This window comes from Danio rerio, chromosome 3 (assembly GCF_049306965.1).
Source record: "Danio rerio strain Tuebingen ecotype United States chromosome 3, GRCz12tu, whole genome shotgun sequence".
NCBI lineage: Eukaryota > Metazoa > Chordata > Actinopteri > Cypriniformes > Danionidae > Danio > Danio rerio.
In genome coordinates this window covers 4,019,269-4,044,631 of record NC_133178.1, presented here as the reverse complement: position 1 = coordinate 4,044,631, position 25,363 = coordinate 4,019,269, and the positions used below count along the sequence as shown (strand labels likewise).

The 25,363-nt window shown below is 38.1% G+C and overlaps 1 protein-coding gene across 20 annotated transcripts in view; it reads left to right on the top strand.

Moving 5' to 3' along the window:
- The first annotated feature begins 1,117 nt into the window (after positions 1-1,117).
- engl (endoglin, like) overlaps positions 1,118-25,363 on the top strand; it is a 48,777-nt gene continuing 24,531 nt past the window's right edge. For 11 of the 20 annotated variants that reach the window (XM_073943847.1, XM_073943845.1, XM_073943853.1 and 8 more), the window contains exons 1-13: positions 1,118-1,240; positions 5,431-5,519; positions 6,295-6,455; positions 6,521-6,658; positions 7,062-7,236; positions 8,969-9,137; positions 9,573-9,717; positions 11,084-11,276; positions 13,896-14,020; positions 14,229-14,384; positions 21,398-21,487; positions 21,589-21,837; positions 24,379-24,484. In XM_073943847.1, coding sequence (XP_073799948.1) covers positions 5,432-5,519; positions 6,295-6,455; positions 6,521-6,658; positions 7,062-7,236; positions 8,969-9,137; positions 9,573-9,717; positions 11,084-11,276; positions 13,896-14,020; positions 14,229-14,384; positions 21,398-21,487; positions 21,589-21,837; positions 24,379-24,484 — 1,795 coding nt within the window. In that variant the 5' untranslated portion in view covers positions 1,118-1,240; position 5,431. Of the gene's footprint in view, positions 1,241-5,430; positions 5,520-6,294; positions 6,456-6,520; positions 6,659-7,061; positions 7,237-8,968; positions 9,138-9,572; positions 9,718-11,083; positions 11,277-13,895; positions 14,021-14,228; positions 14,606-16,072; positions 16,901-21,397; positions 21,488-21,588; positions 21,838-24,378; positions 24,485-25,363 lie in introns of those variants that run through there. The other 9 variants (XM_073943858.1, XM_073943859.1, XM_073943857.1 and 6 more) reach the window with 3 other exon arrangements.

Below are 25,363 nucleotides of genomic sequence, written 5' to 3'. Positions count from 1 at the left end.
CAGGGCAAAAAGGTTATGTCTTGCACGTTTTCTTTCCCTTTTTTGTTTTCAAAGTTATGTTATTTACACAATTTAAAATCTCACCGAATATAATCTGTTATCTTGTTTTTTACTGAATGAAGAAATTAACATCTTGGATCCCTGCAGAAAAATCCAGCTTAAACTAGCCTAAGCTGGTTAGCTGGTTTTAGCTGGTCGACCAGGCTGGTTTTAGAGGGGTTTTGGCCATTTCCAGGCTGGTTTCCAGCCATTTTCAGCCTGGTCTTAGCTGGTCAGGCTGGGAGATGACAGCTAAAACCAGCTTGACCAGCCTAGCCAAGCTGAGAGTCCAGCCAAAACCAGCTATATCCATCTTAAACCAGGCTGGTCAAGCTGGTTTTAGCTGGATTTGACAGGTCATTTTCCAGCCTACCCAGCTAGGACCAGGCTGGAAATGGCTGGAAACCAGCCTGGAAATGGCCAAAACCCCTCTAAAACCAGGCTGGTCGACCAGCTAAAACCAGCCAACCAGCCTAGGCTGGTTTAAGCTGGATTTTTCAGCAGGGATGACAAAGGAGCTCAGTAAATTATTGTGAAATGTCCATTCTGGAGGTCAACTAATCCTTTAAATCTTGCAGTGTTTTCTCTTCCTTTTGGTTTCTAACTTATCAACACAAAGACACACAATTTATTGAAAATTTCACAGGATATAATCACTTTTTCAGTTTTCCCTTGTTTGCCTAAAACAAGAAATGAACATCTAGGATGACAAGGAGGCGAGTAAATTATTAAAATGTCTGTTCTGGGAGTGAACTAATCCATTAAACTGTTCAGGCGGTGTTTATGAAGTAGCCTACTTTTTGACAGGGGAAAAAAAGTTATTATCTTGCAGGTTTTTCTCTCCCTTTTGCTCCCTAAGTTATCTTATTTACACAAAGACAAACAATATGTTTAAAATCTCACCGCAATATAATCGCCTTTTCCCGTTATCATCTTGTTTTTCGACGGTTGAATCTCAATCTCTTCTCCCCTCAGACAGTTTGGCGCGCGGGAAATCTGTTCCCTCCTCCAGCAGAGCGCGCGTCTTCCCACCGCGCGGCCCCGCCCCCCTCCGCGCTACATCAGCTGACCCAAAAATTTTCTCACCCGATCAGAAGACACTGGTCGGCCTATGCTGGACTGCTCCATCCTCCAGCTGCGGGGGGTCTCGGATGTAAACCGGCGCATCTTTTAAGACTTTCAGGACTGAGGCTTGCTGCAGGTGAGTTTTTTGGCTGAACTATGGTTTTATTTTTTAATATTTAAAATACACAAATAAAGTACGATTTAAAGTTAAAGAGTGAGATTTAAAGAGATATTTTAATCATCATTTTCTCAATTTGGTCACTCTTGTTTCAAACCAATGTGTGTGTGCTGTTTTTTTCCTGTTGAACACGAAACGAAAGAAGATGTATTGTTTGAAGCCTGTAACCATTGACATCCATAGCAAAAACAAATAATGCAGAAATCAATACTTAAAGGTTTTTTGCTAAATATCTTGTCTTTTTTCCAACAAAAAACAAACTTAACATTGTTTGAAGCAAGTCAAGCGACAGTATTTTGTGGGTGTACTATTAGTTTAATTGTGGTTTTCAGTTTTATTTATTTTTTGAAAAAATTCGTTTTGGAAGAAACTATAATTTTATTATTTAATTATTCGATAAAAACACAAATAAACTATGACACAAAATTAAAAAGTAAGATTTAAAGAGATATTTTCATCCATCATTTGCTTATTTTTGGTCACTTCGGTCACTTGTTTTGAACCATTTCCTACTCTCATGAACACAATAGAGGATATTTAGTTTGAAACCAGTAACCATTTACATAGTTGGAAAATCTAATACTGTGGAAGACAATGTTTACAGGTTTAAATATCTTCCTTTGTTTGATTTGGTCAAGGGAGAGTAAATGATGACAGAATTGTCATTTTTTTGGGGTGAACTATATCTTTAATTATAGTTTTCAGTTTTATTTGTTTATTAAAATGTACTTGGAATTTTGAGCAAATTATAATAGTCAAATACATGACGTTATTATATATAACTTGAATAAATATTGCTGAATAGAATTGCTATTAAATGTTTTTATTGTGCCTGCATTTGTTTTTGTTTTTTTTGTAATATAGCTAATAAAAATCAGCTGCCCACATTAAAAACACTAAAGTGAAGTGTAAAGGGTATTATGCTGTATGTGTTAGAATATTTACTTATTTATTTAACTCTTTTTAATGCATGCAGCAGCATGCTGTAGTATTAACTATAGTGAACTGATGAACTGTAACAAATATAGGTATACTTTAGTTTTTACTACAGTAAACTGTGGTGTATTGTAGTATTATAACTTCTACAGTTGTAAAATGTAATATGTAGGCCCACATAGACTCTGCGCACGCTGAAATCCGCAGATTCATTGAGTCTATGCATTGGCTTGTGTTAATGAGCGTAAATTTGTGCTTATTCAGTTTTTAAATGAATTCCACTGATATTATTGTGATATAATAATAGTGATAATAAAATGTCTATATGAGTTATGTACAATACAGTTTGTAAAGTTATATGTTCTGTGTTTTAGTAGATATATTACATGAGAGACTTGCTTTGTTTATCAAATAAGTGAATCTAATGGGTTTTGCATTGTAAACATTAAATAAAAGTTTAAAATGTCTTCATCATCCTTAGCGCAACATTCCATTACTGGATCCTGGCTGCGTCAAGTAATTTCCGCCAATGTTCTCTGTCCCGGGCAACTGCCCACCAATTCCTTATTCCTAAAACATTAGCGTCACTGCTAATGCAGTCTCGCCATCTTGGTTTAGGCCTTCCTACTTTTCTTTTGCCTACCGGGTCAGTGCTGAAGATTTTTTTTGGAATGGCATTTTGATCCATACATATGACGTGTCCTGCCCACCTTAATCTCGAAAGTCTGATATATTTAACTATATCAATTTCCTTATGCAAGGCTGCAAGCTCATTGTTGTGACGTATCCTCCATTGATTATTGTCTTTTATTGGGCCATATATTCTCCTCAACATTTTTCTTTCAAAAACTAAGAGCTTTTGTTCTATGGCTTTTGTCATTGTCCATGTTTCTGATCCATAGGCCAAGACTGGGCGAATCAGGACTTTATATCGGGTTATCTTTGTCTGTCTAGGCAGTGAACGGTTCTTCATGTACTTCATGAGTCCGTAATAGCTTTTATTTGCAGAGGCAAGTCTCTGTACCACTTCTTGATTTAGATCGTTGTTTGTAGTAATCACTGATCCTAGATAATTGAACTTATTGACCTTTTCAAATATATCATTTCCCACTTGTATCGTTGGGTCTGGTCAGATACTTCGTCTTGCTTTCACTTACCTCAAGTCCCATTTTCCTTGCTGCCAATTCCAAAGAAGAGAAAGCATCTTTCATTGTTTCACTCAAGTTTAAAATGTATTATTATTTATTCATAAATTAGGTTTTTAGTCATGATACTCCTAAAATCATTCCATATAATTCGCAGATTTTAAAAAAAATTCTCAGCAGAAATAGCAAAAGATGTCAGCAGATTCTGTCTGGCCCTAAAATATTAATTAATTTTCTTGTCGGCTCAGTCCCTTTATTAATCAGCCAACTTATCCAGCAAGTTTTTACGCAGCGGATGCCCTTCTAGCCGCAACCCATCTCTGGGAAACATCCACACACACACATTCACACACTGTGTCGCCTCACAGCAAGAAGGTCGCTGGTTCGAACCTCAGCTCAGTTGGTGTTTCTGTGTGGAGTTTGCATGTTCTCCCTGCCTTCCTGTGGGTTTCCTCCGGGTGCTCCGGTTTCCCCCACAGTCCAAAGACATGCGGTACAGGTTAATTTGGTAGGCTAAATTGTCCGTAGTGTATGAGTGTGTGTGTGAATGTGTGTGTGGATGATTCCCAGAGATGTGTTGCGGCTGAAGGGCATCCGCGGCGTAAAAACTTACTGGATAAGTTGGCGGTTCATTCCGCTGTGGCGACCCCGGATTAATAAAGGGACCAAGCCGACAAGAAAATGAATAAATATATTAATGATAATAATAAATGGTAGCAGCAGCAGCCCTCATAGTAGTTGTTGTAGAAAGTAAAAAAAAAAAAAAAAAAAGAAATTCTTAGGCTGTGTCCGAAATGGCATACTTTGACCATACTATAAAGATGCGAGCCAAGCAGTATGTCCGAATTCAAGCAGGATGACCTACTGTACTAATTCCAGCGGGATTCTGAAGTGCGCATACAATGAATGCTACGCTATGATGTGTGTAGGTCATGTGATAATGACTAATGGCGGATGTAGTACGTCTGAGTTCCATTCATACCACTCCCATTTCGGCATGGCTTGGTATATGAATCTGACAGGATGATAACCTTGGATAAATATATTACTGTTTCACGGTATTGATTACTACTCTAAAATATATTCATTTAAAATGTCTGGGTAAGTCGGTGCCAATAGCCTAGTGGTTAGTGCGTCGACACATGGTACCAAGGTGCTCACGGCGACCCGAGTTCAATTCCCGGTTCAAGGTCCTTTGCCAATCCTTCCCCTTCCTCTGCTCTGTAAAAATCTTCACTGTCCTATCCCAAAAAAATGTCTGGGTAAAATATAAAAACTTTTTCCCCTTTAATATATTTTATTTTGAAAAACATTTGCAAAATATTTTGGAACAGTAAACATCCCAGCAGGCACAGGATGTCAACATGACGTCAGATTGATGTTGTACCTAAACGTCGAGGGGACGTTAAATTTTTTTGGAATTGAAAATCAAGTTGACATCAGAACCCAACATCAGGCTGACGTCAGTGTCCAACATCCAACCTAAAATCAACCAAATATCAATATCTAATGATGTGACAGCTCGACTTTCTATCAGACGTTGGATTTTGGTTGCCATACCTGATGAGTAAATGCCAGTATTTAATGTCAATATGACGTTGGGTTAAGATGTTGGCTCGACGTAGGATTTTGGTCACTTTCGAACACAACCTAAAATCCACCAAATATCAACATCATTTGACGTCATTATTGGACGTCAAATTAACGTTGTCCTTAGACGCTGACTAGACATTGAATTTTGGTCAGCTGATGTCATGACCTACCTAATATTAGTACTATAATTAATAATTAATACTATAATTACGTAACAAACAAGACCTAATATTAACCTAATATTAATATTTTTTACACACATCTTAGAAACAGTATAGCAGAAAATTTGGCCGGTTTTAAAACCTTGACTTTGCCAAATCCTGGTATACCTTGAAACATGGTTATCGTACCATGTCTACTCCCGTTCATACTTTAACTAACACACTTTTCCAATTTTTGTGTAGTACTTAATTTCCGGCATGGCTTTAATGTTTTTGCCTATTTAATTTTTTCCTTTCTCATTTTACTTGTTAGTATGTCGGACCTTGAGTTCGTAAACGTGTGCGTAATGAAGATTCTTGCTGCTGTCCTCTGCCTCCCGCTGACGGTGCTTGGAATTGCAGGTAAAATACACCATCATAATATACAAATTTACAAAATATACAGCAGCCAGGCAGATTTCTTGAGTGTGTGTTTATATATATATATATATATATATATATATATATATATATATATATATATATATATATATATATATATATATATATATTTATTTATTTATTTATACATATATATACATATATACATGAAGGTGAAAGTTCGTGCGCTAAATAAGTGTGAGCTATGAGTGTGAGTACTAGTGTGTGTTTGTGTGTGTTTATATATGTATAAATATATATATATATATATATATATATATATATATATATATATATATTTATATATATATATATATTTATATACACAACATATATATATATATATATATATATATTTATATATATATATATATATATATATATATATATATATATATATATATATATATATATATATATTTATACATATATATAAACACACACAAACACACACTAGTACTCACACTCATAGCTCACACTTATTTAGCGCACCAACTTTCACCCATCTCAGATCTGCAAATGAAGCTCTCACTGCCGTCACACCCCACGCAGAACACTGCTAATGGATATATATATATATATGTGTGTATTAGTACCTAATGATGAGCACTTGTTTCTTTGAGGGTTAGTTTAGGGTTCAGGTTAGGACTAGGTGTAGGCCATAGACACTATCATTAACCCGATAGAAAAACAATGGAAGTTTACGCAATATAGATAGTGAAGCAAACCTGCGTGTGTGTGTGTGTGTGTGTGTCAGTGTCCAGCAGGGAGTTGCAGTGCTCTGTGTCTCCAGTGGCGGCGCTGCACCCTGTTCAGGCCCAGCTGGAGCGTTTTGAGGCGGGAACAGGTTGTGCATCCAGAGAGGGCGGAGCTAAAGAGACACATGTTATCTCAGTGGGCGGAGCCTCCAGCAGACAGGTATATAAGAATCCGTGCACTCACTTGTCATAGTGCGCACGTCTTTCAGCTGTATCTGTCTGCAGGTGACAGTGGTGTTGAGACCCCTGAATCCCTCTCGACCAATCAAACGACCCGTCATTCTAGTGCTCAGCTCTCAGCAGGCCGTGCGTTGGGTTTTGGAAAATGAGGGACTGTCAAGCAACATCAATGTGCTGGTGCAGGTGTGTGTGATGTTACAGATGTTTTTTTGACTCTTTCCAGTGTGCAGGTGCTCATTGTGTGACATTATTTTTGAAAACAAGACTATTTTTCTACGTGTCTAAAATTTTTAGATATAAATAAGACTATAAATAAGACAAAAGACCTAACTAAAAAAAAACTCTATAGACATATTTGTGATGAGACTTTTTTTCCATGTATAATATTTATTTTACAGGTTACCCAAATTTTACTTACAGATTTTAGATCATTATACTAACCTAAAAGGAACGTTAGGAGAACATTGTGTTTGTTGGATACTTAGATGTTTAACAAGCAATTGCAGTGGCCACCTTTTCACTTTTTCATAAAATTGAGGGATTTCTGAGAAAAACATTTATTTCAGTTGTTCATTGTGTGTTCCAGTTGTCTGTGAACTCCACGGCAGAGTCTTCGAGTCTGTCTGTCCGCGTGACGCAGGTCCCATCTCTGCCGCGGCGGCCTCGAGTGCTGCTGCGCTGGGTTCTGCAGCGCCACGCCACCGTCACCTCCCTCACACACACCACACACTCCAACCGGATTTACTTGCGCCTGGGAGAGGGTGAGACACACACACTCACACATGCATACACAAACCTGAAGAACAGCTTTTCTGATCACACTCATTCTAATGTCACTACTGATTCATTTCAAATCAGTTTCTAATGTCAGTCCTGATTCACTCCTGATCACACTCATTCTAATGTCACTCCTGATTCATTTCTGATCACACTGTTTCTAATGTCACTCCTGATTAATTTCGGATCACACTCAAGCTAATATCGCTCTTGATTCATTTCTGATTGCACTGTTTTTAATGTCACTCCTGATTTACTCCTGATCACACTCATCCTAACATCACTCCTGATTCACACCGGATCACACTCATCCTAATCTCACTCCTGATTCATTTCTGATCACACTTATCTTGATGTCACTCCTAATTCATTACTGATCACACTAATTTTAATGTTGCTCCTGATTCATTTCTCATCACACTAATTCTATCTATTCTGTCGCTTCTGATTAATGTTTGATCACACTCAACCTAATGTCACTCCTGATTCATTTCTGATCACACTGTTTCTAATGTCACTCCTGATTCATTTCTGATCACACTGTTTCTAATGTCACTCCTGATTCATTTCTGATCACACTGTTTCTAATGTCACTCCTGATTCATTTCTGATCACACTGTTTCTAATGTCACTCCTGATTCATTTCTCATCACACTAATCCTAGTCACTCCTGATACTTTTCTCATTACGCTAATATTAATGTCTCTCCTGTTTTATTTCTGATCACACTCATCCAAATGTCACTCCTGATTCATTTCTGATCACACTCATTCTAATGTCACTCTTGTTTCAATTCTGATCACACTCATCATAATGTAACTCCTGATTCATTTCTGATCACACTCATCCTAATGTCGCTCCTGATTCATTTCTGATCACACTAATTCTAATGTCGCTTCTGATTATTTTTTGATCACACTCATCCTGATGTCACTCATGTTTCAATTCTGAACGCACTCATCCTAATGTCACATTTGTTTCATTTCTGGTCACACTCATTTTAATGTCGCTCCTAATTAATTTCTGATTAAACGCATGCTAATGTCGCTCCTGTTTCCATTCCGATCACACTCATGCTAATGTCACTCCTAAGTAATGTCTGATCACACTAATCCTAATGTCACTTTCGATTCATTTCTGATCACACTCATCCAAATGTCACTCCTGATTCATTTCTGATCACACTAATCATAATGTCACTCCTGATTCATTTCTGATCACACTAATCATAATGTCACTCCTGATTCATTTCTGATCACACTAATCATAATGTCACTCCTGATTCATTTCTGATCACACTAATCATAATGTCACTCCTGATTCATTTCTGATCACACTAATCCTAATGTCACTCCTGATTCATTTTTGATCACACTCATTATAATGTCACTCCTAAATTATTTCTGATCACACTTATCCTAATGTCGCTCCTGATTCACTCCAGATTACACTCATCCTAATGTCGCTCCCAATTCATTTCTGATCACACTCGTCATAATGTCACTCCTTATTTTTTTCTGATCACACTCATCCTAATGTCGCTCCTGATTCACTCCTGATCACACTTATCCTAATGTCGCTCCTGATTCACTCCTGATCACACTCATCCTAATTTCACTCCTGATTCATTTCCGATCACACTCATCCTAATCTCTCTTCTGATTCATTTCCGATCACACTCATCATATTGTAACTTCTGATCCATCTGTTTTCCAGATCCCAGCATGCCGAGCGAGTGTCGTCTGCGCTCTTTGTTTGTGTCCCAGAACTATCAGGCCTCAGAGCTGCAGGATCAGGAGGTCCACGGCTGCACACCGACAGACGAGCCTACAGATAGTGAGGTGCACATCATCCGACTCTGGTCGTCCGGCTCCAGCCTGTGCGGGTAAGTTCTCTACTAATAATATTGAAAACTTTTCAAAACTCCAGTGGAGTAACACTGCGGTTGTGTGGACACTACAAGCAAATTTTCACCTCATGACATCAGAGTGCAAGTTGTTTACTTCTTTCTGATTGGCCAAAATGGCTGGGTTCACACCAAAAGCAAAGATGAGAATTAGGCAAAATTAGTGGAAAACGCATCGCTTATTCCACATCGTTCTCACTACGAGACAGCAATCCACTTCTTTTCTTATGTTTGCATTGACTTGTATGCAATTTACTTTAAAAAAAAACTTAATTCCACATTTGGAGTGAACTTAAAAGCCCCCTGTTGGTATAGAGTGTGCTTAACATGCACTAAAGCAGGGAAAACTCTTAATAAAAATGTGTGTGTGTGTGTGTGTGTGTGTGTGTGTGTGTGTGTGTGTGTGTGTGTCAGCTCTCTGCAGGTGGAGGTGTCTGTCTCTCTGCTGCCCCCAGTGGCTTCTTCTGCTCTACACAGGGTTGTTCTGATCCTCAGCAGTGCAACAGCAGTAAACTGGGCTTTAGTGGCACCACAGGTCAAAGGTCACGTCATGGTCTATGTAAGAACGGATTTATCTTTACTGATTTACTTACACTTAAACCATGTTATCGCCATAAACAGTGTTGGGGAAAGTTACTTTAGAAAGTAATGCAATAGAATATTGAGTCTCTCCCCCCAAAAAGTAACTAGTCACGTTTTTTTAGTTACCTTTTATGGTAAGTAATGTGTTAGGTTACTTTTGCGTTACTTTTTCTGACCTGGATGAGGCTTGATCCCTTTTAGAACTTTCATTTACCGTTAAAACGTTAATGTTATCTTCTGAGAACTTCCTGTCACCAGAGCTCTACCTGCCGTACATACAGATTAATGAAAGTTTAAAGCAATGCGTTTGCTACTTTTGTACTTCTTGTCTTATTAGTGAGGTAAAATCCCTGTCCATTCAGATAATCCTCTTTCCCTTTTCTTCCATGTATTCAAAATGAAGAGAATATTTCTATCGCAGAAATGTACAACTCTGCTATCTTGGGTTCTATCTGTTTCTGCATTCTCTCATTGAGTCCAGGATTGAACGTGACTACGATCGTTTTAATTAAGCAATTTATTTTTTAAAAGTGAATTAATGAACTAAAGGGTAACTCCCATTACATTTTTGAAAAAGAAACTCAAATATTGTTACTTAATTTTTCAAAAGTAATATTATTGTGTAACTCAAATTACTTGTAATGCTTTATCCCAACTCTGCCCATGAATGCAATTTAGAAATGTGGGTCCCTTATGAAGAGATTACATAAAAATAGCTGTCTTTAAAAAAAAAAAACAATTTTTTTGTAATCATTTATTTATTTATTTATTTAATTAAATTAATTTAAGTTACATTTAATTATATATATATAAATCGAAAGAAAAATGACCACAAATCCCCTCATAAATTGCATAAATGTGGAGTAAAGCATTAATGAACAGGGTAAAATAATATGGAAATTAATTTATTTATAAAATCACATAGTTTTATTTGTTTATATACATTGAAAAAAGTCCCCAAAATATTGCACAAATGTGGAGTAAAAACATTAAGGAGCAGAGTCAAATTATATGTATTTATAAAATTACATTTTAATTGATTTTATGTATATAAATGGAAAAAAATGACCATAAATCCCCTTATAAGTTGTACAAATAAATGAGTAAACATTAACCTAATTTAATTAAGTAAAATTTCTTTTATTAAAAAAATTATTATTATTTTGTTACAAAATCCATTCTTTTGTTGACCCCATGAACCATCAGTGAATACAATAAATTTGGATCAGAAAAGAATTTATGTTTTTACAATAAACACTACAATATCAGAGAAAAATGAAGTTAAATAAGTGTTTAATAAAATCACTTTGCTGATTTCACTGACAGAAATATATCTATTTCAGTCGTCCCACAGTGTTAGTCTGCCATACAGAAGTCCAGCGTCTGACCTCACCATGACCAGCACTGTGACCTCTGATCTCCTCAACACCCCTGACCTTCTGGAATGGGCCAATCAGAACGGCTTTCCCAAAGTGACCTCATACACTGAAGCCGATCTGGCCAATCGCTTCGTCATCAAGTTAGGGGCAGGAAAAGGTGAGTTTTAGTGTTGAAGTCTTAGTTTTAGTTTTAAAGGTCCGGTGGACTTAAAATAACATTTTTAAAAGTTAGTTTCTGTATGTTAGTCTTAAGGATAACTATAAGCTAGTTTGGAACAAAACAGTGACAATTTACATTTAGAAGATATAAACCTCATATAAAAGCTTTTAGTTTGTCACTTCTGCCTAAATAATCAATCATTTTTGACGTCAGCTCATGCTTAAGTTTCTCATCAAATCTTCTGACCAATCAAATGCTCTTTAGTGTCTGACATGCCCCGCCCCTTATTCTAACTGGCTTTTCATTTGATGCGTTTATTCTTGTTTCAACTTTATTCTCGCAATATTTTTTATAATTTTTTGTAATTTTCCATTTCATTCTTGTAACATTCAGATTTTTTTCTCGTAACCTTTTTAACTTTATTCTTGCAATATTTCCACTTTATTCTCATATCATTTTGACTTTATTCTTGTATCATTTCAACTATATTATCAAAACACTTCGACTTCTGTTATGTTCTCATAACATTTACACTTTATTCTCGGACAATTTTGACTTTATTCTCGAAACATTTTAACCTTATTCTCGTTACATTTCAACTTCATTCTTGTAACATTTTGACTATTCTCGTAACATTTCGACTTCATTCTTGTAACATACTGGATTTATTCTCTTAACATTTTAACTTATTTCTCATGACATTTTAACTTGATTCCCGTAACATTTCAACTTTATTGAACTTATTAACTTAGCGCGAAAGTTAATCTGCGCTGATTGGACCAATGACAGCCTGTTGCGATTGGTCGACTGCATTCAGTCAGACAGTGAAATGCCAAACAGCTAATTAGCAATATAAAAGTAATCACAGTGCATACACGCTCGATAGTGTAGGCGTGGATTTTAGCTGCCAGTGGGTCAATGTAAATACAGTCGATGGACTTGAAAATACAGACAACTAACTATTTTATTGAGCAAAAACTCAAAAACAGTTGAGGAGATCTCCTAGCTTCTCACTCTGCTCTTTTCACAGACACACACACGCATATTGCACACACACACACACATGCACTTAACCCTGCTCCGGACGACAACGCGCGCGCGCACACACACACACAAACACACACTACTCCCCGTCCACGGAGCTCCGTTAACAAAGCAGCACGCGTCGAGTTTTTAACGTGACTTTGCACGCGATAAGAGAATATAGCCAGTTAACCTGATACAGCACACGCGGTTACAAGTAACAAATCACAACTAAATACATTTGCAAGCTAGAGTCAACGAGGCAACTTTAATCGCACGTACTTACACTTGAGAAATGGAGGAAGAAAAATCCATCCTGACGTCCATCAGTAAGTTACTCTTTACTGATCCTTCCTTTAACAAACGCTGATGAAGTATTCTTTGTAGCATGTAGTTTCCAGAAGTTTCCAACTGCTTGGCTGTAATGCTGAGGTTTCATCTTTGGGTAGAGACTCAATATATCCATCTGCAGTGTGACTTCAATCCACCGGCATGTTTGTGTGTTTGTGGGTGTGTGTGTGTATCTCTGGGTTTCTGCGTCAGAGGGCGGGGCCTCAGGTTTGAAATCTCCCTGGTTTGCGCGTGCACGTGAATAACTTGGTTTCGTTCGTACGTCATGGCGAAACACCTAATGAATCGGTATCAAGGCGACTCGTTTGAAGCACTATGAGTCGACTCTTTTATAGATGAATCAACCGTTTTAAACACTGTATTCTTACAGATTTAAGCCTTAGCTGGATACTTCACTTCACTTAGAGCTGTGTTACACACTACATGGAGGGGAATTTTCAAAAACCCATAATATGGGCTCTTTAAACTTTATTCTTGTAACATTTTGACATGATTCTCTTAACATTTTAACTTTTTTTGTCATAACATTACAACATTATTCTCGTAACATTTTCATTTTATTCTTTTAACATTTAAATTTTATGCTCGTAACATTTCGACTTTATTTTTTTAACATTTCGACTTTATTCTCGTAACATTTCGACTTTATTCTCGTAACATTACAACTTTATTCTCGTAACATTTCGACTTTATTCTCGTAACATTACAACTTTATTTTCGTAACATTTCGACTTTATTTTCGTAACATTAAAACCTTATTCTCGTAACATTTCGACTTTATTTTCGTAACATTAAAACCTTATTCTCGTAACATTTTGACTTTATTCTTTTAACATTTCAACTTTTTTCTCGAAACATTTCAATTTTATTCTCATAACATTTCGACTTTATTCTTGTAACATTTCAACTTTATTTTTTTAACATTTCAACTTTATTTTTTTAACATTTCGACTTTATTCTTTTAACATTTCGACATTTTTCTCTTAACATTTCAACTATTTTCTCATAACATTACAACATTATTCTCGTAACATTTCAACTTTTTTTCCCGTAACATTTTGACTGTTCTTTTAACATTTCAACTTTTTCAGTTTTATTCTCATAACATTTCGACTTTTTTGTTCTCTTTACTCTCGTTACATTTCAAATATTCTCAAAACATTTGACCTTATATTCTTAACATAGAAAAGAGTGTGTTGTTCACTGGTGTGTGTCTATAACGATGTGTTTTGTGATCTTCAGACTCTGATGATGCGTCTTCAGTCTGGCATCATCACGATGACATCACGATTGACAGTGCTGATGCGCTCAGCTATCAGTGTGAAGGCGGAGCTCTGACTGTTACCGTGGATATGCAGATGCTAAAGGTAGCAGACACACACACTGTATGATCCAGTGAACTAAAAATAAATGTTACACAAATATAAGTGTTGTAAGAAAAATGTGCAAGTGGGACGTGAAGGAAGAACAAGGAAGGGAACTGGCAAAAATCATAATAAAATAAATAATAATAATGCATATAATTATAATATCTGACCTATAATAATAATGCCAAACTGTTTGACCTGTCTGCAGACACAGGTTTGGCCAGTGACGGCGGTGACCCTGCAAGATCCAGAGTGTAAAGCTGAATTTAACGGAAGTCATTTCCTGTTGGTTTCCCCCATCATTTCCTGTGGTACCGAGGGAGAAATGGATGAAGCCAGTGGAAGGGTTCATTACACAAACACAGTGAGAGTAAAACATGATTAAACACATGCTGTATCTGCTAAAGCATCACACTTGTTTCTCAAGACGATTTGTGTTGCTTGTGTGATTTAAAAAATAGTGGCTCAGGTTTTGCTCTAAAATAAAATGTATTTATATACAGTATTTATACATGTAATAGAGTTCGTTGTTTGGGAAGAAGGAGGCGGAGAACCGACGCAGTTTTTAAACTAGTTATTATTACAGTTTTTTACAATGGCTATGACACTTTTTTCAATAAATTTAACAAGTTTGCTAAACTCTTAACGCAGCAACACACCTAAAACACACAATTGGCAAAACAGTTAATTTTATGCTCAAAATCACACATTATAAACTAAACCTCTAAACTACTTTTCAAAATACAATAATAAACGAACACACTACACCATGTCTAACAAAACACTGCAAACATGTTTCAAAATGAAATTATTGTTCAAAACACTAACACATGTTCTCTTCCAACATAAACATTCAGTCAATCAGAACACACTGCCAATAAAAACACCATCATCAGCTGACATTACAGAAACTCCATTAGTTTATGTGTCAGCTCTGCCCTTATATTTGAAGTCTCGTTACAGTTTTGTTTTGTTGGGTTAAGTAAATGCATGCATTTTCTTTCGTTCACGGCAAAAATTCTATACAAAACGAAGAAAAAAAATTGCTTTATAAAATTTACAGTTTATGTAAAAAAAAAATACAGACACAGAATTTCTGCAGTACAGACTTTTTTTGCAGAAGGACATCACTGCAAACAGAAAAAGCACCACAATTATAATAAAATAACAAAGTAATCTTCTATTCTGCTCGGTCTTTTGCCACATGTTCTCATCCACATTATACTTGATATCTTCTGTGGCCCGGCACGGTAACTGTGGCCCTTTGGCCTATTATGTTGTTCCTACGGCGACATCCCCAGCCTTGTCAACATTGAAAATTTCATGTGGTACTTGATTGGCCTCTAACTTCATGACTCTCTGAAAGTAATTAGACACCGTGTATGCAAATGTTGTACTGTATATGTACTGTATGTACTAATGAACTCCAGGTTTAAAGAGTAGTTTACTGCAAAACACACTGTGTATAGTACAGTAATGACTGTATTGCATAATCTTACATGGACGTATTGGAGTCCTCTATTAGAACATATGATCATGTGATTGGAAAAACCAAAACAAGACATGAGTGTGCTTTCTAGATGGGAATCAGCTGTCATATATATATATATATATATATATATATATATATATATATATATATATATATATATATATATATATATATATATATATATATATAAACCGCAATATGCTGTTTCTCATTGGCAATTGAATAAAATACAGGGAATAAACGTGTGTTTCAATTCACAATTAGAACAGCTGTTCACTTTGACTTTATCCTATATAATTTCTGTTTAGAACATGGCGTTATCTGTTCTGACATTCTGTGTTAAAGCATTTGTAAATTTGACTGTAAAATTACATTGTTTTGTTCTTGGTTGTGCTTGTGTGTAAAAGAAGTTAAAGCATTTTAAATTTGTGTTAACTAGATGCATTTTGTGTCAAAACAACAAGAAATGTGTTAATTGTATAGCCCACGAAGACAGATGTTGTGCTAACTGTGTTAAGAGTTTAGTAAACTTGTTCAATGTATTGATAAAAGTGTCATAGCAATTGTAAAAAACTGTAACAGTAACAAACCAAAACAAACGGACGGCAGCTCCTCATGGAGACTGCCGTCAAACTGAAAGCAAAAGTAAAACATGTTCGGGCCCGGTCCTCTCTCGGCTTCCTCTGCCATCGTTCCTCCTTTTATAGTCCAGAGCTCCTTCTGTGGGATTCGAGCCCGGTGCGCACCGCAGGTGCATTCACTTACGTGGCGGACTCATTCCGTTCCCACAGCTCTCGGCCACACCCCCTCGCCACAATATACAACCCCAAATCAGACAAAGTTGGGACAGTATGGAAAATGCAAATAAAAAATTAAAGTAGTGATTTCCAAATATAAATTTAACTCTTATTTCATTGCAGACAACTATTATTTAATTTGTTCCTCAGGATTTTTAATGTTTTTTTTTTTCCCCATAAAAAACACGTATTACAATTGTTTTGTGAAACACATTTTAAAAAATGTTGGACAGTGAAGCATTTACCACTTTGTAATGTTGCCATTCCTTTTCACAAGGGACGTTTAGGGACAAAAGCCACCAAATAACGAAGTGTTTCAGGTGCATTTTTGTCCCATTCTTCCTGCAAACAAGTCTTATAGTGGGCAACAGTGTGGGGTCTTTCTTGTGGCATTTTGAGCTTCGAAATGCACCACACATTCTCTATAGGAGACAGGTCGGGACTGCAGGCAGGCCAGTCAAGTACCTGTATCCTCTTCCTCCACATCCAGGACTGTGTAATGTAAGGCAAGGCAGGTTTATTCATATAGCACATTTCATACACAGAGACAATTCAAAGTGCTTTACATAAACAGGAATACAAGACAAGTGTAAGAAAATAAAAACAAATAATAAGAATTATAAAAATAAGAATAAAAAATTGATAAAAATATGTTTAAATAGGTTATAAAATAATGAAAAAGAAAAGAATGTGGAAAATGCACATGCAGAATGTGGTGTTGTATTGTCTTGTTTTTAGTTTAGTTTAGTTTATTTGTTTGCAGGGTCAATGCACATTAATAAACATTAATGTAAAATGTGCCAGAATTAGCCAAGAATGGCTATTTTTCATCTGCAGATCCCTTACTGAATGTTAAAAAGTCACATCTAAAATAGGAGCACAGCATAATAACATACAATACACTATCATTTATAAAGTACAATTAAAATGTAAAAAACAAAAACTGATGGCAGCAGAAGAGGACAAAAAAGCCAAAGACAAACAGTACAAATAAGTGTCAAGAATACAGTACTAATGCTGACAATAGCCCCTTTAATTTTTCAGAAAGATCTGTTTGTGTAAGCAGGCCCTTTTTGAAAACACCGGTAAATTCATTCCAGTTATTTTCCGGAAAGTGAAGTTGTAACATCACCGGTAAATTGCCGGAATGCTGCGCTGTGTGAACTCAGAAGAAAGATTACCAGAAAGAGCGCGTTCACGTCTAGAACGTGCTGACGTAAGACGTCTACTTTAGCCAATCAGAACACTCAGACGCATTCATGTCCGCGCGGTTGGTGAGAATAAATGCCTGTGAATGTTTTTCCAGACACATTTTAGCTGCTAGATGTTAGTCAGACAATGTTTATATGTTCCTTCTTAATGCCAACGGTGTAAATAATTATCGATAATGCTTATGATAAGCCGTTGTTTGTTTACCTTCAAGCTCACGCGAGTGCACGTAAAGCAGCTGGTGAGCGCCAGCACACACACATATTATGAACATCTCGACATGCGAAGTGTTTCTCTATGCTTTCATCAAAGCTGTTCACAACACTGACCCACCCACAGAGTTTGTAACGTAGTCAAATGTTTACAAATACAAGCGCGGCGGTTTAGAGGCCATTTCTGGTTAATTATGTCAGAATTTACCGCTATTTTGGAATGGGTGAGTGAATGTTCCTTTCCTGAAAAATTTCATAACGTCCTCGCTTGTGTGAACAGGGCTTTTTTTAATTTACCTTTAAAGTCGTTTCGAAAAATTTCCCAGATATTTACCGGTTTCACTGTGCCACTTAACCTATTAAACTAACTTAGTTGAAATATGCATGGGCGTCCCTTGAAAAAAAGGCAGCAGATTGTGCTCCAAAGTCTCTGTGTACTTTTCAGCATTAATGGTGCATCACAGAAGTGCAAGTTACTTTTGCCAAGGGCACTGACACAACCCCATACCATGACAGAGCCTGGCATTTGGGCTTGTTGCTGGTAACGATCTGGTTGGTGCGGACCACACAGCATTCATTTCTCCTAAAACAATAGCTGAAGCCCAGAAAACTGCATAGCGCTTCTGGACACTGTTAACATAGGGCTTCCTTTTGGATTTTAACTGGCATTTCAGGATGTAACTACACATTGTGGTACTTGACAAAGGTTTGCCACAGTAGTCCTGAGCCCATATGGTGATATGGCTTCTAGATGAATGAGGATTCTTGATGCAGCGCCGCCTGAAAGATCGGAGATCACAGTTGTTCAGCATAGGCTTACGCTCTTGTCCTTCACACAGTTAAATTCCTCCAGATTTCTTGAATCTTTAAATAATGTTTTGCACTGTTCAAGGTGAAATATCCAAATGTCTTCCTCTCTTTCTCTGAGGAACATAGTTTTTAATCATTTCAATCATTTTCTCATGTATTTGTTGGCAAACTGGCGATCCTCGGCCCATCCTTGCTCCTAAAGGACAAGACCTTTCTCGGATGCTGCTTTTGTACCAAATCATAATTGCAATCACCTGTTGACATCACCTGCTTTGCATCATTATTTCACCAGTTTACCTGATGACTAGCTCTAAACTGCTCCTGTCACAACTCTTTTTGAATGTGTTACGGGTAATTCTTTAACCTTTTATGTCTTTGATCATATATCCAAAAACATATATAATTTTGTTCAAATTCATCTTTGTCAAACTAATGTTAAAACTTACTTATAAAAAAATTACCAGCTTTCTATTGTATTTTTAATTTTATTCAACCTCCTTTTAGGTGTTAAAATCAGTGTTTTCGCCTTGTCGCACACTCAGAGTTTTAAACGTCAGCAATGAAGATAAAATTTTAAAATATTGTTTATCTGGTATCTATTAATGTATCCTAATTAAGCACTAGTAAAATAGTTTAAATATTTTATAGTTATTAATGTGAGACAATTATCAATATTACTTTTTATACAAAATATAGCTGTCGCACAGTATTGGTGTCGTTTCCACCACAAAGTAGAGCTGCACGATTCTGGCTAAAATGAGAATCGCGATTTTTTTTTTTGCTTAAAATAAAGATCACGATTTTCTCACAATTCTGTAGATGTAAAATAAAGGTATGGGAAGAACAAACATATGGCACAACCTCAATAATAATATTATGTGTAGGTCTGTTTCTATAAATAATTCTATTCTACTGTATAATAATTCTGATGTTGAATTATTATGTTTGAGATATATGCTTGCTATCTGTCATGTTAGACAATTTAATTCACTGGTAAAATCAGACATTTGCCATTATCAGATTATATTCAACAATAGGCTAGAGTACTTAAACTAACATTGTAAACATTTATTTTCATGCACAACTGTGGGTTCGCTATGAAAGAAAAACATATCAAATGCTTGTCGTAATCATAACTCTAAAATGCCATACGATCATTTAAATGAAGTGCACACTTTCGGTTTCATTCTGACTGCTAAGTGCTTCATAATTCGCGTGCGACTCCCAAACGATGACTCTGTGCCACAAACTGAATATTATTTACAACTGTATTACGTGTTACTCGCAACATATGCAGGTTCTGTTCACTAAAGTAGACGCGCGCGCGTCTATCATTAAGTAGAGCGCGCAGCCGCGCCCTCTCTATGGCTGCGTCCGAAACCGCCTACTACTCAGTAGGTACTGCATTTCAATTTAAACGTACTACTCGGCCGTTAGAAAAGTACGTTCTATACAGTATGAATGTGAAAAGTATGAATGGAATTCGGACGTACTACATCCCCCATTTTGTCATGGTCACGTGACCTACCTGCGTCAGTTGCGTCGCTTTACTTCCATTCATGAATTCGCTCGCGGGGCATCATGGGATAGCGCAGCTTGCATGGGATGCGCACTCCGGAATCTCGTCGGAAGTAGTAAGTCATCCGGGTACTTCTCGCATACTGATTTTCGAATTCTATAAATTCGGACATACTACTCGGCTCGCATACTGATTTTGGCGTACTGTATAGTATGAAAGTATGCGGTTTCGGACGCAGCCCTAACAGCTCACGGTCACGTGTGATTTCCCGATTGCGAAAACATCATTACATTAAGACAAAAAATTACCTTCATAGGTGAATTATACCTTATGAATACAGTATGTGGCTCATTCAACATCATTTGGAGGTGTCAACGTCACTGAGCAATGTGTGTGAAACAATGAAAAGACTCGTGCAGCCGCCTTTTCTTCTCTCCTGAACTTGAACATATGATTGGCAGAATCGTAGAAATGCTGGATTAAGATCGTCTAGGGGGTCGAATCGAGATCGCGATGTTTTAACGATTAATTGTGCAGCTCTACAACACTGTAGTGTCGCTTTAAAAGATTTGGGTGAGATTATTTATGTTTCTATGAAAATGTATAGCGCCATCTGAGAACATGTTCAAGATAGAGGGAATTTAAATATTTATGAACAACACAAGAAGAAAAATCAAGGTAAATATTGCTTGATAGAGTAATAAATTTATTCTACGTAATTTCCAAACGTGTTGTACGTTCAAAGGTGTTAAAAAAATAAATAAAAATTAAATTAATTAAGAGTATTTTAAATACATGACATGCTAGTATCAATTCAAAGCTAATCTGTGAAGCTATCTTATATATACTTTATTTGTAGATTTGCTCCGGTTTCCCCCACAGTCCAAAGACATGCGGCACAGGTGAATTGGGTAGGCTAAACTGTCCGTAGTGTGTGAATGTGTGTGTGGATGTTTCCCAGAGATGGGTTGCAGCTAAAAGGGCATCCGCTGCGTAAAAACTTGCAGGATAAGTTAGCGGTTCATTCCGCTGTGGCGACCCCGGATTAATACAGGGACTAAGCCGACAAGAAAATGAATGAATGAATATATTTTAGAGTGAAACCAGAGACCTTATTGTGCGTATATTTTTGTCGTAGTGTGTGTGGCGGTGTGTATGTGTGTTAAATAAAGGTATAAATCAGCAGCTTGTGTTGACCCAGGTCATCCTGCTCTGACTGCAGCAGCACAGATTATTCTCTCCTCAATAGAGGTGCTGCTGTCATTATTAATGCTGTGTTTTCCTCAATAGAGGATCTGATGTCATCATTAATGCTGCATTTCTGCTTCTGTCCTCCAGGTGTTGCTGTGGAAACAGAAACCGTCCGAGGGTTTGACCAATCAGACGAGCCCAGAGCTGTGGGACGAGTCTAATCCTCTGGCTGTTCATGTGAGACATTTATTGAAGTTATTGTTTATTATTATAATTTTTTTTTAAAGAAGTCATCTCTTTTATTTGAAGTAAAACCTCTTCTCTTTGTGTGTGTTCAGCTCAGCTGTGTGTGGTCTCTGCCTGCTCCTTTGTCTCCATCAGTGGTGTCTCCATCTCTTGGTGTGGCTCCAGCTCTGGCTCCAAGTACTCCTCCCGCTCCTCCTCATGCTCCTCCTCTGTGGGGCCCTGGGGGCGACACCACCGCTGCGTCTCCACTGCTGTCCATGGAGCTGTTTGTCAGCGAGGCGTTCCAGCAGAGAACCGTCGGGCCCTGCGTCATCAGTGCCCACGAGCGAGTCTACGTGCAGGTCAGTGCGTACATCTGCATTCACACAATTAAGATAGCAATCGGATTAAAAAGTTCATGTTAACATCTTAGGCCATATCCACAGGTACATGGTGTTTTAATTAACAGCTTCCCCCGCTTTCGTTCAAAAAAAAAAAAACTCCATCCACATGAAAACGCAAAATAATGCACTGTGATGCATGTTAAGCACACCCCGAACCAACAGGGGGCGATAATGATACTTTTATGCTGGGAAATACTATGAAAATGTTCTTGCTTGTGTTGAATATCACTTAATGTTTAAATAATTGAAAAATAAATGCAATTTACATTTGTGAGAGAGGGCAAATATTTTGTCAGAATGCAGTTAGGGTGCTTTCACACCTAGACTTTTGTCTCGGTACCTGTCTCCTTTGCCCAGTTAGTTCGATTCATTTGGTATCGGTAAATCCACCTATCACGATCGGATCCACACCAAAACAATCGCTCCGATATCGCTTGAATGAGGTGGCCTCGGGTCGATTGAAACGAACTCTGAAGCGGATCGATTGTAGTGAGAAAGCAAATGATCTTAGCCCGGTTATATCACAGTGTATTATAGATATGTAACAGGCATACGGCTATATGAAGAGAGAATTATGAGTAGGGCGGTAGGTCATTCAACAGACATCCCAAGTGTCCTGGAAGAGTTGGAAGTCTCCCTCAAATGCACAGAAACTCCAGGATGCCCGCAAATGAGTGATAATCTCCCGGAAAATGTGCGTCTCCCTACTGGTCCTATAATATGTCACGCACCCTTCTCATCCCTCCCCACCGCATCCCTCCTCGCTCTTCAGACATGTCGCGCACACCCTGTCAAACACCACCAAACCACCACCCTCCCTGACAGCTGAGTGGGACTCTGCAAAATAAACCCTGACACTCTGACCAATGTGAGGAGAGTTTACTCACACGTGACTTGTTTTAGCTCTTTTGGTTTGTTTAGAAACTTTGCCATGTGAAAGCGAACCGCTTCAAGAGCAAAGAGCAACACTGTAACAGCTTTTATCCCTGTTTCGGAACAACTGAATCGATTCACCAGTTTGAAAGCACCCTACGTTTCTCTTGGAAATTTTAGCTTAGCAAGAAAATACTATTGTTTACTATAGTAATGCAATAGTTAGCAATAAAATGATTAATTTCTCTACTCTCTGACGTTTCAGTCTCGCACTGTTTTTATTTTAATTTTTGATAACGCCATCATGGAGAGTTTCTTTTATTTTTAAAGATTGTAAATAGATGATTTGTTGTACTCTCCCAATCACTGTGCACTAAGAATGCTTTTGTAACCCCCTCGGTCCTACGCCACCCAACCCACTCTGAGCTAGGATCGAACCGGCGACCTTCCGCATGGGAGTCGGTTGCTCTAACAAGGAGGCTAAAGACCATGGCCTCTAGCATCTGTCACTAGAGCACCTTTAGAGGATAGAGGAGTCTGGTTTACCTGCAAAGCACTCACTAGCTGGCCTCCGTTACACTCACCCCCCTAAAACTCACTTCCATCCGGGTCACGGCACCAATGTAACCCCACCGGTCCTACGCCACCCAACCCGCTCCGAGCTGGTATAGAACCGGCGACCTTCCGCATGGGAGTCAGTTGCTCTAACAAGAAGGCTAAAGACTATGGCCTCTAGCATCTGTCGCTAGAGCACCTTTAGAGGTCAGAGGAGTGAGGTTTACCTGCACAGCACTCACAAGCTGGCCTCCGTTACACTTTCAAACCTGTGAATCAATTCAGTTGTTCCGATACAGGGATTAAAACTGGTACAGTGTTGCTCTTTGCTCTTGGTGCGGTTCGCTTTCACACTGCAAAGTTTCTAAACGGACCAAAAGAGCTTAAACAAGTCACGTGTGAGTAAACTCTCCTCACATTGGTCAGAGTTTCAGGGTTTATTTTGCAGAGTCCCGCTCAGCTGTCAGGGAGGGTGGTGGTTTGGTGGTGTTTGACAGGGTGTGCTAACGTGTCTGAAGAGCGAGGAGGGATGCAGTGTGGAGGGGTGAGAAGGGTGCGCGATGTATTTGAAGACTGGGAGGGAGACGCGTGATTACCGGGAGATTATCACTCGTTTGCAGACATCAGGGAGTCTCCCCCAAATGCACAGGGAGACTTGGGATGTCTGTTGAATGACCTCCCGGCCCCCCGCCCTACTCATAATTCTCTCTTCATACAGCCGTATGCCAATTACATATCCATAAAACACTGTGATATAACCGTGCTCGGATCGTTTGCTTTTTCACTACAATCGATCTGCTCCAGAGTTGGTTTCAATCGAGCTGAGACCACCTCATTCAAACGATCTCGGAGCGATTGTTTTGGCGCGGATCTGTGCACAAATGGTGGTTTCACATATGCCAAACGAACCGCGCTAACTGGGCAAACGAGACTAGTTCCGAAACAAAAGTGTAGGTGTGAAAGCACCCTAAGTTTACCAACTATGAAGACTTCTCCTGCTGAGAAACACACAAATGTGAACAGAGTCCATGTAATATGATAATGAGCCTTGTTTCTCTTTGTCTTGGTCAGATCTCAGTGGATTCTTCTTCTGCGCTGGAGGCCGTGGAGCTCCAGTCGTGTTTGGTTTCTCCTCTCTCAGATCCGCAGGCTCACAGCGGCTGGCCCGTCATTAAAGGTCTCGTCAAGTGCTTTGATATGTGCATTATTTTATTGGATGTTTAACGTAATCTCAAATGGAAAATTTAAAAAAGGCGGGACATAGATTAGCCCCGCCCCTTTTATAAAAGCAGCCAATAGCGTTTGGTTTTCTCACAGCTCTGCCAGTGAGAATGCTTGAGCTCAAGCGCATCAAATGAAGAGCCAATGAGAAGAATGGGGCGGGGCATGTCAGACACCAGAGAGCATTTGATTGGTTCAGAAGATTTGATGAGAAACAGAAGTATGAGGTGATGTCATAAAAAAGCATTGATCCATTTAGGCAGGAGGGGAAAATCTGCACTGTAAGCTTTAGGTGTTTATATCAGTTTTATATCTTCCAAACGTAAAATTTAGAGCCACTAGTGTCAGGATTCTGCCACTTGGGTCTTGTTAATTCTTGTTTTGGTGGTGAGTTCAGACACTAGTCCTGTCTTGTCTTGCATGTTGTGTTCTGTTATGTTGTGCTCGAGTTTTTTTCAGTCGAGCACTCATTCCTGTAATTGTCTGTGTCTTGGTCCTTGTGTGAGCATGTTCCTTACTGCTCTCAAGGGCCGTGTGGGCTTGGGATGCATGCTCTTGTCCTTGTGTTTGTTGTTTGTTCGCGGCGTGCTGTTTCATTCTCATTGATTCAGTCAAGTTGGCTTCTGTTTCGTTCGGCCCTGGGATCTGAACATGCATGCGCATGTGTGAGTGCACAGTTGGTGTTTTATTTATTGTGTACTCATATCTTCTATTGGTGTTGTGTAAGCATGTTGCTTCATGTTTACATTGTGGCCACTTGATTTAGTGTTGTGTTTCATGTGAACATGCGGTTAATGAGTACTCTCATTGGCTGTGTGTTCTAGTCCTGTTTTAA